Source organism: Mytilus edulis, chromosome 2, assembly GCF_963676685.1.
Source record: "Mytilus edulis chromosome 2, xbMytEdul2.2, whole genome shotgun sequence".
Lineage (NCBI taxonomy): Eukaryota > Metazoa > Mollusca > Bivalvia > Mytilida > Mytilidae > Mytilus > Mytilus edulis.
Window position 1 is genome coordinate 95,594,963 of NC_092345.1, and position 20,690 is coordinate 95,615,652.

General features: G+C 31.8%; 1 protein-coding gene across 2 annotated transcripts in view; it reads right to left on the bottom strand.

The window, feature by feature from the left end:
* LOC139513550 (parathyroid hormone/parathyroid hormone-related peptide receptor-like) overlaps window positions 1-20,690 on the bottom strand; it is a 36,800-nt gene that overhangs the window by 8,079 nt on the left and 8,031 nt on the right. For both annotated transcript variants that reach the window (XM_071302170.1, XM_071302171.1), the window contains exons 2-7: window positions 17,451-17,665; window positions 13,087-13,180; window positions 12,787-12,897; window positions 4,886-5,019; window positions 3,226-3,320; window positions 1,355-1,502 (exon numbers count right to left, since the gene is read on the bottom strand). In XM_071302170.1, the coding sequence (XP_071158271.1) occupies window positions 1,355-1,502; window positions 3,226-3,320; window positions 4,886-5,019; window positions 12,787-12,897; window positions 13,087-13,180; window positions 17,451-17,531 (663 nt within the window). In that variant the 5' untranslated portion in view covers window positions 17,532-17,665. The remainder of the gene's footprint in view (window positions 1-1,354; window positions 1,503-3,225; window positions 3,321-4,885; window positions 5,020-12,786; window positions 12,898-13,086; window positions 13,181-17,450; window positions 17,666-20,690) is intronic.

Consider the following 20,690-nt stretch of genomic DNA (forward strand, 5'->3'; position numbering starts at 1 on the left):
AAAAATACAAGACTAGAAAGTGTACACGTCTCCCAATATGCACGCCTCATTTAGACTATTTACCGACTTAGTAATAACATAAGCAACACAACGGTGAAACATATGGAGCAGGATCTGTTTACCCTTCCGAGCACCTGAGATCGCCACAGTTTAAGGTGTTTCTTAGTCTATAGTTTTCTAGGTAGTTTCATTGTTCTATTATTTGTCTGTTTGTCTTTTTCCTTTTCAACCGTGGCGTTGTCAGTTTATTTTAGATATATGAGTTAGAATGTCTCTCTGGTATATTTTGCACCTCTTTTACAATAAATCAAAATGTCCAAATTGGGAGTAGAATCAATCGACAAAATAAAATTTTAAAGACCGTTTTGATATCTTCAGATTTAAATCGCGAAAACGTAAATATTTTGTCAAATTGCCTTTTTGTTTATAGATCAAGTAGCTTCTCTCTGACCTTCATTGACTTGACAGAACTCTGTAATAAGGGTTAGGATTTTGTATTATCGAAAACATTAAATCTAAAACGTATAAATACATTGCTGTCATGTCACGCTTGTTATTGCAGTTTCTTGTGATTCACGGACTTTTAATACATTTAGATTGCGTGATGATAAATCACTAGTTCACTGTAAGAGGTCAATAAGTTAATATAACTGAAAACACAAGTCTAATCATGTTCGTGCGAATTTACTCAAAAAAATAATAACTGTTTACATTTCAAAATACACTATGAGAGTTGTTTCTAGCATTTCTGCGTTTCATAAGTGGTGTACAACCTAAATATAGCCTCTCAGTTGACAGTAGTTTAATGTGAACTCTGCTTCTGTTAAATCTACTTGTTATTTTAGTGAATACAATATTGCTTAACTCGTAAAAATGGATATCAATTTTTAAATCAATCCTAGCAAATAATGTGCCGCTTCCGTATTGCATTAGTATTGATTTTTATTTGTAGAAAACAATGCAATAATTACTGATAGAACACCAGATTTGTTATAACGGAAGTATCTATTTAGTGTGGTTGTATAATGTCACATCGTTGTTGCATTGTATGTTTTATATCTTTAACTTTTTCACATTCAACATATTTTAGCGCCTTGCATTGATTTTGAAAGTTTTTTATCATATACATGTTTAAGTGGTTGTGTGCCAAGGTATCATTTGGTAGTCATAATTGATATATAAGAATCTCTTGAGTTATCTATGGCTTGAACTAAGTATTTATGTTGACCATAGTACTCGTATTTAAATTCTATTTTAAATATTAATACATACTTGAATATTCGCAATCTTTCTCAATGCTTATCATTTTTGGTTATTAACTACAAAATATAGAAAGTTAAAATGATGTTTTTACCTGACCAAATGATGTTTCTCCTTCTATGGTGGAGGAGTAATATACCTCAGGTGTTATATCTATGTCCTTGATGAAACAAATTATTGATCGTAATATAAATGAAATAAACATGTTGATGTGAACAGTATTCCTCTGGCAATGAAGTTTTCTGAAATAAACAAAAGATATCTGTATTCACATATTTATTCATCGGATTTAAAAAAGAAAAAGAAAAAGAGTGTTCATGTTCATATTTGACCTTCTTTTGTAAAAGATCATTCGTTAGAAAATACAAACAATTACACCATAACAAACACAATTCAATTGTTATATTCATGTTATGGTTAGAAAATATATAAAATAACATTACTAGAAGCTCAATCCCAATTTTATATTCTATTTTTCGAAATTTACCCGTGATAAATAAACGGCACACAAATACGTTGATAAACTCGTGTGACTTACATTTTATAATTCTATTGTCATGTTTTGGTGTGCTATAATGCCCGTTGTTTTTCTGGGGTTTACATCTTTTAATGCACTGCTATATATTATTCGTTCATGTATTTCTTTGTCCTTAGTGTATCTGCGTATATCTTTACTAAATTCATTTCACGTTATGATGTCATTTTAGCGGAAATTTTAATATTGCCATTTAAGCGGGAAGTATGGGTAGCCTTTAAACCAGGTTTAAGCAACCATTTTACCTTAAAATGACACAGAAATTGGCAACTTTAGGTAGAAGACGACTTTCAACAATGAGAAAATCGCATACCGTTTACTCAGCTATAAAAGTCCCCTAAATTCATGTTTTGTCCTTTTAATTTGTATCTTAATATTTGTTAATCATGAACAATTTTTATCTGAAACAAGTATAAAAGTGCGTTATTAAGCCCATTCACGTGTTTCTTTATATTTCTACGGCAACAAAATGTCCTTAAAAACTGCATTTATCATGTGTGTATGCTATATTAACTTTAAATATTGAAATCCGAAAATATGAATGTAAGCACCCAAATATATAATCCAAAAGCTTATTAAAATTTAGTTAAACATGACGACATTGTTAATGCGACTGTCCCCCTAAAAACCGTATCAAAGGTATAAGTCAGAATTCCGTTTTGTAGTTTTATGAGTTGTTTGGAAAAGAGGGGCGAAAGATACCAAAGGGACAGTCAAACTCAGAGATCGAAAAAAAAAACTGACAATGTCATGGCTAAAAAAGAAAAAGACAAACAGACAAATAACAGTACACATGGTACACAAGACACAACATAAAAAACTAAAGACTAAGCAACACGAGCATCACCAAAACCTTGGGATGATCTCATGTGCTCCGGAAGGGTAAGCCGATCCTGTGGAAGTATTTGTACTTATTCTGTTTAGGACTGATCTCCTGGCGTCAGATCTTAGATGTTTTGAGGTGTAGTATAAATTTTCACTGTCTATTAAATTGGAGATGATTAATGATTCGTAATACTTGCAATCAGTAAAACACCGGATACTGGTCTCTTAATCTTTGAATACTTTATTTCTGGTTTGTCTAAGTTTGTTTATTCGGAAAAAGAAATGTGATGCCTTATGATCGAGGAATACAATTTTGACTTGATGTAAATCTAATTATTCTAACTGCTATTCAACTCAAATAAGTTTATCGTCCAAATAATGTTACTTAGCAATATTTGCTGTGTTTTTAAATGAAAATTAAATATAACAGGATATAAACATTTAAACGTTGGATGCTGAATCAAGTGCCTTTTTTAATTGAATCACAGTAATAATATAGTACAATCAAGTAAACATTTAAAGAAATCTTAGTTATATGCATGTTAATGGTGTAATCAAAAGCCGCAGGGGATACAATATAAAAGATATATAATAAAAATGACTACCTAAAATAAATCATCAGTATAACTGCAACAAGAAGTGAAACCAGCGAAATACCATAACCAATGTTGTAGAATATCTGCATCCTAGGCATATGTTCCTATAATAAACATACAATATATATCTAATAAAGAAAATAATGTACAGATTTCCCGACAAGATGATGTAATGGTCAATTTATATACCATAATGATTGTAGGTTGGCTAGTCCTAATATCTACGACATGGCAAATTTGATGAGACTTGAAGCACTTATCATTATAACACAACCATTTCGTGAAGTCGGATGATAAAGCATATTTATTTTTCTGTATTTAAAAATAGTAATATCAAAGCAAGACGAATACTTATATTAATCGTTTCTTTATGATCAGTATAATGTTGACGAACCACGCGTTGAACGTTATAAATTATAATAAATCGGTTGCTTGCAAAGATGCAAAGCACAAAGGTGTCAGTATTCACCTCAGAAACTTACAAAACCTTTGAATAGACTTATTAAGAAGGGATATAATTACGATACTGTTTCAAGTCATTAAAGATTGCATATTTTGGCGTTAATATTGAGTCACTGATAAGGTCTTTGCATCGGAACTAAACACATTTATTCTAAAAACAGTTGTTGGCATGACACGGGTTATGTTCTTCTCATATATGTTATGATGGTATCATACTAAACCCCTAACGGGAAGGATTGTGTCTGATGTTCATATGATGAAATCATAATCTTTCAGTCAGTTTAATTGAAGTCTGGAGCTGGCATGTCAGTTAACTGCTAGTAGTCTGTTGTTATTTATGTATAATTGTCATTTTGTTTATTTTCTTTGGTTACATCTTCTGACATCAGACTCGGACTTCTCTTGAACTGAATTTTAATGTGCGTATTGATATGCGTTTACTTTTCTACATTGGTTAGAGGTATAGGGGGAGGGTTGAGATCTCACAAACATGTTTAACCCCACCGCATTTTTGCGCCTGTCCAAAGTCAGGAGCCTCTGGACTTTGTTAGTCTTGTATTATTTTAATTTTAGTTTCTTGTGTACAATTTGGAAATTAGTATGGCGTTCATTATCTTTGGACTAGTATATATTTGTTTAGGGGCCAGCCGAAGGACGCCTCCTGGTGCGGGAATTTCTCGCTACATTGAAGACCTGTTGGTGATCCTTTGCTGTTGTTTTATATTTGGTCGGGTTGTTGTCTCTTTGACACATTCCCCATGTCCATTCTCAATTTTATATCATTATCCTGGACGTTACGTAGGTGAGGCAATACATGGTTGCGTCAACTCTAGATTTTAACACAGCACGCATAAAAACCTCTGTTATTATGATGTTTACTTTTTAAATCTTCAATATTGCAATCAGGTAGAAAAGTTATTTCTTCTCATTCGTTATTTATACATTTTCATAAACATATCATATATACAGCATGACAGAAATAGGTGGAAAACTTTCATTAGTCAAAAATTGTTCAAGCTACATATTTTCATCTCATTGAAATGTAAGTACATAAACATGTAATTGATAAAAGATAAATAGATATATAAATTGAAGTCGGTTGAATTATACCGATTGATGTTTTTTTTTTAACTCCAAACGGAAGTATAAAATGTTGTCCAGATAAGAGTCCGTCTTACTGTAAAGTAACCCATTTACTATGTTATACCTGAATGACATCGGGCACTAGTGATTGGTTATCTGTATTGTTTCCAACACATCCGGAATAGTTTGTCCATGTTTTGTTTAATTCGGGATGAAAAAACCAGTCGCCGTTTTCCAAACATATCCGCGTTGCAAAGCCTATTAAAATGGAAATGGTTTCAATCTCACAACATGCATATGAAACATTCAGAGTTCATACATAATTTATTATCCCGTATAACTTATTTTATTGTGCGAAATAGCTTAAGACACGTTATCAATAAAATTAGTTTCGCCTTTTGTAATTTCACTATTCACTATTTGACATAACTCTACGATCTATACAATGATGTCAAGGCAAACACTGCAAAAAAATAGGAAAATACCAGAGTATTCAACAATCTTTGAAACGGTGTTTAAATAGAATATCAGAAATAAAATCGAAATTGTAATTCCAATAACGAATACATTTGGTATAACAAATTATTAGCCTTGTATCGATGACACTTCTTGTGAATGTGTTCTCCCTGATAGTCGACACTTATGTGTTGACATTAAAAATCATTGATATGTTTATTTTTTGTAAAAGAAGTACGAAGAAACTAAGGTTTAGTCGCTATAAACACCAATGCGATACTGCCGTCCATCATATATTTCCGTAGTGGTATTTGCAGTTTTTTTCGCTACGTGGGTTGTTTACGCATACGGGGTATATATCTCCCAATTGATACGATATTCCCGTGCTTGCATTACCTATCATGATTTTCTTGATAGAGGGTTGCTGCTCACAAGGAAGCTATTAAACCAAGAGTTCCAAATGGTGAAGTTGAAATCATTCCTCCGTAAATTTTACGGACGCCATCACGAGTTGGTTGACCGTAATGGAATAACCGTTTCACAAATGAAATCGGATATGTTCCTTACGTCGTAACTACAATCCCCTTCCCTTTCATGAATGTGACCTACCGAATTAGACTATTTACCGAATTTGTAATCACATAAGTAACACGACGGGTGCCACATGTGGAGCAGGATCTGCTTACCCTTCTGGAGCACCTGAGATCACCCCTAGTTTGTGGTGGGGTTCGTGTTGTTTATTCTTTATGCCCGCGTCACACTGTCCCGATTTTTACGCCGATGGCAACACGATTATGAAAATTTGCAAAATCGGGACTGATCGTATCCAGATCGGGCTATTCGTAGTGCCATCTTTAACTATCGTAGAACCATCGGCCACTTTTTCTAGCCTTCGGGTACAACTTCGGGAAGGGTTCTAATTTTTTTAACATGTTAAAAAATCCCCGAAGGTGCGTCCGATGTTGAGGGTTCGTATTGAGTTCGTATCACCATCCTCACCATCGTAATGTCACCGGGATTGCATCTTTAAAAATCGTATTGCATTCGTGTTTCCATCGTTTCCATCGGGCAGTTTTGACATTACGATGTCTACACGAATGAATCACGAAGCTACCCGAAGGTCTTACGATGGCAACACGACTTCGTGAAGACCTTGGAATCCCGTCGTGGTGCCATCGAATAAAAGTACGAAGTGTACAAGATGGAACTACGACGGCAATAAATCCAGCTAAATGTAAGTTAATTTTCGCACTAAAATACATTTAAAGTGCCATGCGCGATATGCACTGGTCAGGCTAATACGACAGTTAAAGAAGAAGTTCACAAAACATGGAGCTCATATCATATGATTCTATGAGAACAAGAAAGGCGACAGCGTTGTTTCTATTAATTCAAATGGAACAAGAAGAACAGCTGTTACAGGCTCAGGATTTACTTTTACAAGTAAAATATTATTTTTTGTCAATTTTTCATATCATAAACGCGCCTCGTACACCAACACTGCAGGTACACGTATATAGGGAAACCAACTTTTTCTTCATTTTCTGATTTTTTATGTATCGTCTGAGTTGTTGTCACACGAATGTTTACTCCATAACCATTTTGATTTCTATATGTCATATTTTGCCGCATTTTTTGCTTCCCCCACATCCTTCCTTTTGTCTATATTATTATGATATTCTCCAACGACCCATAACCTTACCTTTAAGATAGATCAGTAAACATGGGCATAATTATGGGTGATTATTCGGACTATGTTCTTTGTCTCTTTTTCTCTGTGCTATGGGTATCCGATTCCGAACTTTCCACTTCTATATTATATTTTTCTTTTGCTCTTGTACTTTCCTCATACCCCTCTCTCTTCCTCTTCCTCTTCCTCTCCCTGATTTTGGTGGCATTATATGCAGAGACTCAGAGTCAAGTTTTACCCTTCAAGCCCACGGTCTTCCGTCTTATGATTAAACCAGAAATTAAATGTACAATATGATATATATTCAATATTGATCAAACAATTTAATAAAATTAACGGTACCAATTTTCTTACATCAGATGCGCATTTCGACAATACATGCCTCTTCAGTGATGCTCGTGGCCAAAATATTTGCAATCCAAAGCTTATATAAAAGATGAAGAGCTATAATCCAAAAGGTCCAAAAAGTATAGCCAAATCCGTGAAAGGAATCAGAACGCGTGATGCCTTCGGCATATAATTTAAATGCATCGTAAGCTGTACACGACGTCTTTTAGACATCGTATGGCCATCGCGCCATCATCGTAATCCATCGTGTAGCCTTCGTGATCCATTGTGTAGGCTTCGGCTGAGATATGAAGCTTAAATATCCGTCTTCGGTTAACCTTCGTATGTCCATCTTTTGCTATCGTATATAATTTCGGCACCATCGTAAAGACTTTGTTATTCATCGTACTTGCTTCGGTCACTTTTTGGTATTTTAACGAGATCGGGACCAACTTCTTACGAACTTACAATTTTCGCATTCGGGTGTCCATCGTATATAAAAATCGGGACAGTGTGACGCGGGCATTAGTTTTCTATGTTGTGTCATGTTTACTATTGTTTTTCTGTTTGTCTTTTTCATTTTTAGCTATGGCATTGTCAGTTTGTTTTAGATTTATGAGTTTGACTGTCCCTTTGGTATCTTTCGTCCCTCCTTTGTTTAAGCTATTCGACTTCTCATTTTTGTTGGTCTTCTAACTATCTCTATTTAAAAGCTACGGGTGAGTTTTATGCAGACAATGATTTAGTATTCTTAGCATAAAGAATAAGTGAGCAAAATTCTGATAAAACAGGACATTCATTTTAAAACATTTGAGGACGTCAAACGGACAGCATACCGGTTTATGATATGCATGTATGGTTCATACAGCACATGTTCAATCACATTTTAATATACTAGTATTGAGTTTCTTAGGTGAGCTCAACTATTGTAAAATAGATTGCTCCGTTCGACTTAACTGAAATTAACCGCACAATAACCTCACATTTCGGTCGTTTAGTCAAAAATGATTGCAAATGTATTTCCTGAAAAGATCTGTGTTCTTTTATCGATTCCGATCTCTACTAATCTTACTTAATGCTTTTCTTTTGTCAATAGTCATTACGAAGCAAGATATAATGTTATACTTATAGATTGCCTGATGTAACTCTAGGTTTCGAATATACATTAGTTTCAACTGTTTTATACTTCTGTCTTGTGTAAGTACAAACGCATCATAGCTTGTGGTTTTTCTAGTTTAAGAAGGCATTTTTTTTATTCCCGTAACGATAAAGCTTTCTTTACTTTCTTCCTATTTTTTTTTTGTTTTTTGTTGCCTATTTACATCTAGAAATCTACAAAGTTCTCACACAACGATTTAGATACAGACAGGTATTGTCTTTTTCTTTATACCCATGACGATTATTTTTATAACACATTATTTTGTAATTGATTGGACAAACACATTAAACTATTTCCGTTCAATTGCCATATACTCTCTACTTTATAGATGTACATTGATTAATATGTCTGCTGATTCACGGTTGTATCATCATCGATGTCAAAATCAGAAAGAAAAATACGAATAAAGACAAAACTTATAAACATTTAGTAAAAAATATATACAGTAACAAAATGCTTATAATAATAATCAGATGTGCCTTTGTGTATCTTAAAATGATAAAGTTGTCTTTAACCTCGCCACATTATTCATGTGCCTGTCCCAAGTCAGGAGTCTGTAATTCAGTGGTTGTCGTTTGTTTTATGTGTTACATATTTGTTTTTCGTTCATTTTTGTTTTACATAAATAAGGCCGTTAGTTTTCTCGCTTGAAATGTTTTACAGTGTCTTATCGAGGCCTTTTATAGCTGACTATGCGGTATGGGCTTTGTTCATTGTTGAAGGCCGTACGGTGACCTATAGTTGTTAATATCTGTGTCATTTTGGTCTTTTGTGGATAGTTGTCTCATTGGCAATCATACCACATCTTCTTTTTTATATTAAGCTGTGGATGTGTACAGACTTTTGAAAAAGTCTTCTTATCCGTTTTCATGATAAGTTGGATCACATTGATAAAGACGGATTCATAATTGTGTTTAGTTAAGTTTAGACCACCTGGTTCACACGATACAAAGAGATGTAAATTAAAACAAAAATATAATTTCCAGGGAAGAACAATGTAAAAGAAAATGCATAAAAAAAGAAAATGCTTATCACACTTCAAATTGTTAAAACAAACATATTTCTGTAAGTCATGTTAAATAGGTTTGGCCCATTTTCCCTTAGATTTGTTTCCATAATAGAGTCGTCAACTAATTTATGATGAAGGTCACAGGCGTTCATTATTTCAGAGTTTAAAAACTTACACGAAAAGTCTTAACACTAAAAGGACATACATTTCTTTTTAATATGACCTTTAAACATTGTGCTATAATGTGTGCTGCATCACAGAAGCCTTTTATATACTGTTGCTACTTTTGTCTACCTATTAACCTTGGTGATTGCCTTCCGCGTTTACTGCTCTTACACAATTCATTGTATTAAATGATCAATAAAAGAATCACTGTAATTGGAGAGAACCAATTATATTAGGATATTCCTTAGAGACATTCCATTTATTACTGGTTGAACAATTGAATAAGTTGACGTTCGTACGTTGAACCAAACACTATTCTATGCAAGAAATCAGTCCTTGGAAATTTGATGATAACTCTTTAATTGGAACCGTAAATGAAATGGATTTATTTATTGATTAAATTTTAGAAAGGTTTCTTGTCATTAAAAGTTTGTTTTGTAATGTTTCATAGTCAGCATTTAAAAAATGCTTATGTCTTAGTTTTGAAAGGCTTTATTATCATTTAGGTGATTAAAATATACAAAAAGACATAAACAACACAAATGTACAGACAGATTCCAGTCAAAATATTCTGTTTTCTAGAGACAACACCTACACTAACCATTTTGCGAAACATGTATAATTTTTCTAACATAATCGTAAGAAAATTTTACTAGGATAATTTGATATAATTCATGAGGGTGTCGTGATAGGAAAGTGTGAACACAAAATAATAACCAAATAAAAACAAATTGGAACAACGTTCGGGTTTTAACTCGACAAATATCAAGTTCTAACTCGTCCTTAGTAGAAAATTAACCGTAAAACATGTTATCAACACATATTTTCTTAAAGGACGAGAAACATAAGAATAAAATTGGGATAAAATCTTCGATATATGACGGGGTATAATAAGTTCTTTTAGCTTTCATGATCAACGAACATCTTTTTATTACAACCAGTTAAATTACTAATGGTAAATAAACTAGTCAAAAACAGCACTAACGTCATATAGGTGTAATACCCAAAATCAGAGTACGTCACATCAAGTTGAATACGAAATAAAATATTCCCGTGAAATTGACAGTTGTAGGAAAATTATCCTACATTTCATTGCAGTAAAAAAATATATATCTTGGGTGTTTCAAAGCATCATTATTTTTTATTTGGTGTTTCTATAGAATATTTTGGAAACTTTCGATTACATGTTTTATATAGCTTGTACACAGGAAGAAAAAGGGTGGAAATCTGATTGACTAACTTCCAGTGATGATAATTTTCTTATATGAAATGAAACATTATGTAGAATGTATTCTATAGTACTGGACAGTATAAAAACTTTACTCATGCCTAGTATTTCTTTATTTGAAATAAAAGCTAAATTCTGCATATTTTTTTTAAGTGCAAGAAAAAAACATAATAGAGGAAAATCCAGGTGGTATAAGTGTAATAGTATTAACGGTTCAAGTTTACTGACTTGATTCACATTTCGACATTTATGTCTCTTAATTGATGTTTTAAGTGAAAAACCTGATACTATTGTTGAGAGATTATTAAACCAAATACGACGAAAACGTAAAGTCAAACCCGTGGACAGAATCACAGATACACAGGAGCGAGATGCATTCCTAAATTAAAAATGATTTTGAAATTAAATTAAAACAATAATCGTATTTTAATGCCAGTACCAAAGTACTTGCTACTTGGCTTGATATTAAATTATCATCTGTTATTTCATATCGGTTGAGAATAAGATTCTCTTATTGGATTAAAAGGGGTCACATGACATTCATTATTCTTCAGTAATAAATTCCATCGGTCATTAACAGAAAAAAATGGACCAGAAAACCAGTCGTTAAAGAACTTTTAATGACCGGTGGGGCGTGGTTTCCGTCTGATAATGACCGTTGGGGCGTGGTTTTCGTCTGGTAATGACCGTTGGGCGTGATTTCTCTGTTAATGACCGGTTGGGCGTGGTTTCTCTGTTTAAAGAGATGTACCTTTTATAAAACATGTTCCTGTTTTAATATTATATTTAAGTTGTTGAATTGTTTATTATATGTTTTCGTTACTTATAAAATTTTAAAAATACCTTGATTAAGTATTTCTATACTGAAAAAATTGCACTAAAATGAATGGCAGTATTACTACGACTTGTCTTCACTCTTTGCCATAGAAATCGTACAACTACTCGAGTTCGCTGTAGGCATGTTTAATTTATGAGAATTTTCCAAAACATGGTTTCCCAATGAAAGAAACATAATAGTTCTTGGAAAACTGGTCATTCGGCTCAGTCATCATCACTATCTTAGTCAATACCACTGTCCTGTGGGCAGTCCATATATCACGATAATGACCAGTTTTTCAAGAACTATTATATAAATAATAATCTGGCGATTTATATGTCTCCCAAACGAATGTAGGTTTTGCAAAATGGATTGTGTTTTGACGATTTCACGCATACGGAAAACTAAATAACAATAAAGTTACTTCGACACTTATTATCTCTTCAGTGATGCCAGAGGCACAACTATTTTGAAATTCAAAACCTATAACTGGTGAGGAATAAATGACTAAAAGCTCTTCGGGTTTTTACTGCAATTAGTTTACTATTCTATTTAAGTTATAAAACTGTGGTGAAATAAAGAATTTCACAAGCGTATTTCAATTGGTATTTTTATAATCAAAGAAAAGAGAATGGAGTGGTGGCTTCGGCATATTGTAAGTTTCTTTGTAATCTGCGATACAAGTATTCGTAATGATCAACTTAATTTGACATTATGGTTTCTGTACAACATGATGAGATGACTTCAACTCAATGAAGGATATATAGGCACTTAAGCATATTCTTGGCTTTTCTGTAAGTATTCAAATATAATTATTCTCCTTAGTAGTGTACAGTAAACACAGTCGTTATTTCGGTCCTTCATTTTATTCTTTTTTAAGAGACCCAGATATAATTATATGAATAAAAGACATTAGTAACAACTGCACATGTAAGCTCAAAAGACTGTTAAGAAAAAGTATATATTTGACTTCCGGTTTTGAAACCTGATGCAGACAATTACACATAGTTTTGTTTTTTCTATTTTACCATTAAATGAATTTTTGTAATGAAGTTTGAAATACTCGGTGTGTATTGCCTTACACCACGTATATTTTTTTAAAACTCATGCAAAATTTTATAGCATTACGAAAAGACTATTCTAAAATCGTATGAATTAAAGACAGCAATCTTACCATCTGGTTTAAACTTATGGATATATCTTGGACATTGCTGAACGCTTGTGGTTCCATGTTCGACCGGCGGCCAACACATAACACCGTCCCATACTTGTTCACATTGGCTTGCTGCAATACATAATATTTTAAGATAGTGATAGTCAAGTCGATCCTACCACACAACATCAATTTTGTTACTGAATCGTTTTCAAATATTTCAATTGAGGTTATTATAACGCGTTCGAGTAACACAAAATGGAAGAGATATTGTGCTTGGTTTTGTTTATTCCTGTATATTCCAAACCTTTTTATACTTACAGTTTTTATCATTTTGGTTTTTAATATTGGTAAAACATCGCACCAGTTCTTGTTCAATCAAGGCTTGTTGTTGATGTTTTGACAAAATTTGCGTCTGAAAATACAATTACAGGAGTTATGAAAAGACAAGTTCGCGTAATGAAAGACAAAAACTGACGGTGATTGAAGTACTAGTATTCTAAAATAAAGTATAGTTTATATAGATTCTGTGTAAAATTGTAACATTTTAGACACACGCATGTGGATTTTATTTTTATTTTGTATTTTTCAAAAGCAAAAGTCAAATCAAAATGACCTATCATTCACTTATAATGTTTGAAAAAGTAATAAATATTGCAGTGCCATATAGTTTCAGTTCAAAATAAAATCTACACATTAAGGACGTCCTGTTAATTAGAACCCACGTCAATATCGTGACAAATGAATGTCTACTATTTGTCTATAAATAGCGAGAATTCTAGAGAAAACGCATTTATTCATACTCAAAGATGTTAAAAATTATAAAATTAACCGTTTTTTTAACGCATTTTCATTATGAAAACACAACACTCACTTAAAGCTACAATTAATGAAAATACAAATAAAAACCATAAAATGTTAAGGAAAAACGAAACAAAAGTAGCCAGCGTTTAGAAAAAACGAGGAAATGACTATTCTATTATTATTAATAATTAAATCTTTTACATTTGGTTCTGTATGTTTGCATGAGATAATATAAGCGCATGACGTCTATAACAATTTAAGTCGATTCTTCGAGATTTCCGTAATGATTTAACTTTTATCTGAGAGATTAGCTATCTTGAATATTGGTCATTTGCACGGCACTTCCTGTTTAATATATCTTATCACGTTTTGTTAGTCACTTGAGAGTTTTCCTGAAATATCTAATCAATATAAGATTTTGTAATAAAATATGAATTGCACCACTTGAAGATGTATAACACCATGAAATGAATGGACAAATAATATAATTCAAACTAAAACAACAAATCGAAAACAGTAAAGACTGAATGTTAGAACATCTTAGCTATTCACCTGGTTGACCGTAACAAAAAAGGTTGATTATATGTGTGTTTGACAGTTCATGTTAAATGTTTTGGTTTGAAGCCATCACAAAAAAACAGACTCAAAATTCACAATCTGGTCGAAAACGAGTTCTATATTTAATGGTTGTTGTGTGCTTAATTGTAATGGTTTAATAATTAGTTACTATTTTCCTTTCTATAACTATTCACTATTTCAAGGGCTATGTAAGCCATAGAACCTAATCTATTGTAGATAGTAATGGGTAAAAGCATGAAGAGATTTTAATCAATTTTGCCTTTGTTCTAAGCGTATAATTTATATTAAACGTCAGTTAATTTTTCTTCATTAATGTTGATCAATTAATACTCGATTAAAGTGACATGAAAATGAAAAATAAATCCATTTATTTCACTACATTTAATAAAATACATTACGTGAAGTGTCAATTAAACAAGCAAGTTAATAAGAGGTAATTATTTTAAGCGTTGAAGACAATATGCCATATTTCACTGAAGCGTTAAAATGTTAAACAATTTTCTTATATTTGATTTCAAAAAACAGGACGACTCTCAAGAAATAAAAAACCATAAAATATTTTTAACAGTAATGCAAAATCTTTATAATAACTGAAATGACATTCCCGCAAAACTTGTGTCTAGCTTACAATGTTGTAAGTCTTGATTCTTTTTTATTGATTTTATCATTATTATCATTGCTATTGTTGTTGCTTCTATTTTAAATATGTCTAGTCTGCTGTAATGTATAAATATTTCCTCGTCAATAAACTTCTTTACGTAGGTCAATGTCAATTTAAAACAAACTATAAGAAGCAGAAAAATAAAGAATATTATAAGTTATATGGTTCGCTACTGACCCCCTACGGATCCATAGAGGGTAAGTAAAATCCATAGGGAGTGAGGCCGGAGGCCGAATCCCTATGGATTTTTTTTCACCCTCTATGGATCCGTAGGGGATCAGTTGTTAACCGTATAACGAGTTTATCGCACGCTGTACTTTTTTTGCTGCGTTTTGTTGAAAAATAAACAGTAAAACACAACAACATCAATAGATGACGTCACCATTAACGCTTCATGAACCCCCTATGAAATTTACTAACCCCTACGGTCTCATAGGGGGTCACCACGTGACGTTTCTAAACCAATCACAACGTGATATTTTACCTGTGGTGCGATAACATAATATATATGTTTTGCTACTGACCCCTACGGATTCATAGAGGGTAAGTAAAATTCGTGGAGGGGTTGGCAGAAGGCTGAATCTCCTATGTATTTTACTCACCCTCTATCTTCCGTAATGCATTTTGCAGAAAAATAGGCAATGAAATACAACAAGATCAATAGATAAAGTCACCATTAACAGAAGACGTGCTGTCATGAACTGAAATTTACTAACCCCAATAAGGGTTCACCGCGTGACGGCGTTAAACCAATCATAACGTTATAATTTATCCACTAAGCGATAAGAAACATTAGCAATCCACAAACCGAATAGTGTTAAAATAAATAATGTACAGTTACAGAGAAAGTATTTTTTACTGAAAAATTCACCCGAATAATGAAGTGTAAAAATTCCAAAATAGAAATTATTTGCTGAAAAGATCTTAAATACATTTTGTTCGGTAATCCTTATATTTGGAAGTGTGCAATTGTTAACACAATCGTTTCAATTATAAACATTTTATTTATGTGTATACTAAGAATGAATTAAAGAAACCCTTTTTAACTAACAAACAGATAAAAAAAAACGAATATTCGAAAACTATGTTTAGATTGACATCAAGAATTAACTTAAATTTAAAATATAAAAACATGTAAATTAATAAGAAATTAAAAGTATAATTCACTTATTTGCATAAAACGTGATAAGTCAATACCATTCATTATATTTATAATAGCAAGACATCTTACGATATGTGTTATGTGAAATTTGTGAATTCAGTTATGTTTCGATTTAATAAGCCTTCACATTAAGTAATGTTGTATACACATGGATTATGTCATATCTTTTCAATGTTGTTGCTTTCGTTTTTATATGCTTTTACTTACAGCATGACATTACCAAGAGTAAACAAAAACGATTGCATTGCGTGAGCAAGAAAACACCATTAATCATGTCAAAGTATTTCATTTTATCAGGTATTAGTCTGAACAAAGGAAGATATTAAGAGTAATATAACTGATTAAAATTGTTGATATGGTCGATTTTACTATTCTTACTTGATAATGCCTTAAGAGTTCACGTCAGTTTGGCTTAGTATGAGCTTTGATACTATCGTTAAATTTGTGATTTTTCTTCACGCAACACAACCATTCAATTAATATTACTTCAAAAAATATAACAGAAAGATTTAAGATTTCAAAAATATTTTTCATACTCATAAGTTGAGGACATTCAAACTAAAAACGTCTTTGTTAAAAAATAGTATCAAACACCAAAAGACAAACAGTATACAAACTCAAATTAGAGAACTAAAGACTTAGCAAAACGAACCCACCCCAAAGCCAAGGGTGATTGCATGTGCTCTTGAAGGGTATGCAGAAACTGTTCCACTTTTGAAATCCGTGGTTTTGTTTATCTAAGTATAAACTAGGTGATAAATTAAATTTCAAAATGTCACATTTGAGAGAAAGACGAGCATGTGATTACAAAAACTAGAACGTATATGTAATTTAAAAGATGTGACATTTAGCGTTCGTAAAAATCGCTTCGAACGCATGAAAATTAAAAAAAATATATAATGTAATATCTTCTTTTTTGTCAATGTTGATGTGAAATCGTTAATACTTAAAATGTAATATATAGCCCACAAATGACAAATATGAAACAGTTGAAAGTAAAAAAAAACTAATGGCATGATATACGAAAACAAATAGAACAGATATATAGCATAGCGACAAAAGTCAAATTGAGTAAATTTAGTAAGAATGCTGTTAACTCTATATTTGTCTGAAATTTAAATGTGAAATGACTTTGCACTTTAAAAAAAACTTTAATTTGTAAACAATATGTTGATCGTGGACCAGAAGTATATCAGGTAGACCAACACGACGACAAAAATAACAGGCTAGACAATGTTTAATTGGTATTCATCATCTTGACAATATAGATATTAATGTAAAATATACTGAACAGTTGAATGATAAATTGATATACTCTCCCAACTGTATTTTTTTCTTCTTTATATTGTACCCATCATATCTGTACTGAATACAAATATGTCATTTCAATTTAAATCGAAAAATTAATTTAGAAAAACTAAGTAGCCAAAATTGTTAAAATACTGATTCGAGATAGATTTAAAAAAAAACCATACTTACTTTTTGCTCATGACAAATCTTGCTTAATGCTGTTCCCATAAATTCCAAAAACAATTCCAGCATCAACAATAAGTTCAACATGGTCAGTTATTTAGTTATCACTTACTAATAATTTGAATATTTATCACAGAATAATCAAAGGTAAAATATAGTCCTTCCCAGAAATAATGACATTCTTCCTGATGTCTTTCTCTGTCACACAGTCCTGTTACAATCTGGAATTAAAAATAATTGACATGTTATTTAGATGACTGAGACAACTTGGAAATGAATACAATCAACCAACTAGCTTCGTTTGCATATTGCGACACTTTATTAGTTTGATCGATACCAGTACTTACAGTCTTGCTAATGATGTTATGTATTACTTAGTCTGAAATAAGTCTGAAACAGATATTAAGAAAACCGAAGAGCTCGATATTCAGCAAAATAGAACTCAATGCTTTAAATTCTTAAATGAAGTCATTTAGTGCAGTAAATAAAAAGTTTAACACGATATTCTGATATTCACGTATTTGTACTAAATTAATTCCAAGATTTAAATGTGTAAACCCAATATCATATATATATTATTCCCTGGTATCAACACTCTTTGTATTTGCCCTTAAGTATCCGCTTAAATTTTTGAGGTTATTTGTCGTTTTTATATGTATTTTTATTTACAAAGTATACCAGTTGATTTGAAGTCAACTGAACCATTTAACAAAAAAATATAATGAATATAAAGTTGCAAAAACATTTCGTAATTTTAATTTCCGATCAATATTCCTTTTATCTATTGTTTGCTTAAATACAAAATAACAAAGTTAGAAATAATTTGTACTTACGAGTTTACAACCTTTTTTTGAAAACAAAATGTTTTTATACGTCGCTGAAAATTTTCTTTCAACAAACTAAAAACAAATATTTGATCGGGACTTCTTTTATGATTTCGATTTTGATTATTCGATTTTACGTCACATATATATAGTGTTACAATATGTGAAGACCATTGACACATTCTTAACTGCATTTTCTATGAAGGATTTATTGGATACCCATACTTTTAAGATTATAATTAGGTACAATGTAACTATAACATATAGATAAATGTTTACCCCATAGAACAATGAGATCAAAATGAAACTTGATTTTTACCGTTTAAGGGAGATTTTTTTTTCAATTTAAAGACGATTTTCAAGTAAATATCCAAGGCTGATGAACATCAGGTATTTGAGTACTTAATCCATAAAGATATGTGAGCCCGTGAAAAGGTTAGATGTCGATGTAGTCCTTCTTTTCCTTATAAATATGTGCAGGTGTATTTTGTCAGTAGTTCGAACAGTTTAAAGTTAAACATATATGAATATTTCAAATCGCCTTGGTGATCTTCTCTGATTAACCAAGCTTCAGAAATACCAAACTAGATGGCCTGAAATGCCAGCATTAAATAAAAAAAAAACAGACATAGTCTAACTGTTACAGTCATTCCCATCGAATTTGGCCCATAAGTTCCTCACTTAGTGAAACCTTATTTATACGATAGATATCCAAACAAATGTCCCAAAACATATATACATATTCCTGAATTGTAACATTAAGAGATACATGTATTGTTGTGTTCGTTTCCTCGGACGAATCTATAATATTTATAAAAAAAGTAAAATCACATAAATATTGAACTCAGAGGAAAATTCAAAACGAAAAGTTCCTAATCAAATGGCAAAATCAAAAGCCCCAAATCATCAAACAGATAACACGAATGGATAACAACTGTCATAGTCTTGACTTGGTACAGGCATTTTATTATGTATAAAATGGTGGACTAAACCTGCTTTTATAGATAGCTAAACCTCTCAGTTCTATCAGAATTGTGTTATAATATTAATCACCATAAAAACAAACAAATATGTAACAAAGATGCACGAACAGGCATATAGGCAAATCACATTAGCTCAATTGAGAGACAAGAATACAAAAGTTTACAATAGCACAATAACGGGATGTATAAGTACATAGCAAAAATAAATACCAAAAGCTGTACGTGGAATATCGACTACACTGGCAAGTACATTACTGCATCGACAAGCAAATAAACGTCCGTCTTAATGATAAATAATAATCAAAGGTCACTGACTTTGTTTTTTGTGTATTGACTTACCATCCGTACTTAGTTGGTTGCCTCAAAATGGGCGTTTTACGGCTAACCACACGTTGATGATACGCTTATTGGTTGATAACGTTTGAATTTGTTAGTTTTTAGGGAAGTCCCTTTTTCGACGTCTTGTGATATTTTCACCTGATAGTCCACTTTGTTGATGAATTTCAAAGTAACGAAGTCATTTACCGAACCAATGTTTTTACAATATATAAACGTAAAAAATCTATGGATTTAAAATTGAAGATATGGTGATTTTAAGGAAAAGTATGAACGTTGTTTGCCGATTATATGCTCTTTCTATAGAAATATTCGTTTTTTTAGAAAATAAAAGAGATAAATGATTTTTTTTTCGATTTTCTGTTTTAGTTGAAAGAGCCAAAGTAATTGTATTCAAAATTTCACCAAAATCTGTAACATATGTAGCCTATTTATTGAATTGTTTTTACATTTAATACATTTAGATTTATCTCAAGACAAAGTAAAATAACTAATAAGGCACAAAAAGCTATATTTACGATTTCACGGCAGTAGTTTATGTCACAGTCACAGTGCTAATATGTATAAACCTGTACATGTACATAATTTATACCAAATACCAACAATGTAAAGCAGGACAACTGAATCAAAGAAAAAATGTTTTGCTGTGGACTAATATACAAAGCTAAAGTAAAAGTTATGCATGTTCTAATCCAACTGAAAATGCTTACTGCTATCTTCTAATCTTCAATTGTATCGGTCTTTTTATTGATTTATATAAATGAGGGATCAAGAATAAGTCATTTTAGCCGAATAGCTGCATCGCAACGCTAAATGAATTAATAACATGAGATTAAAATGGTACTCAGAATACACACCCGGAGGAAACCAACTCTGAAATAGTCTAAGTGACAAATAATTCATACTGTAATGCTGATTTTTTTCTTAACAACATTCTTATCAGTAGGTCAATAAATGGAATTACATAAGCGTTATTGGTAGTGTTAAATGAATGCTCACGTGATAAATTGAATTGAAGTAGTTATTAGGAGGCAAGAACACTCAGTTTCGTATGTTCGGCTATATTAAAGCAGCAATATTAGAATGGTGTCCGAAACGAAATC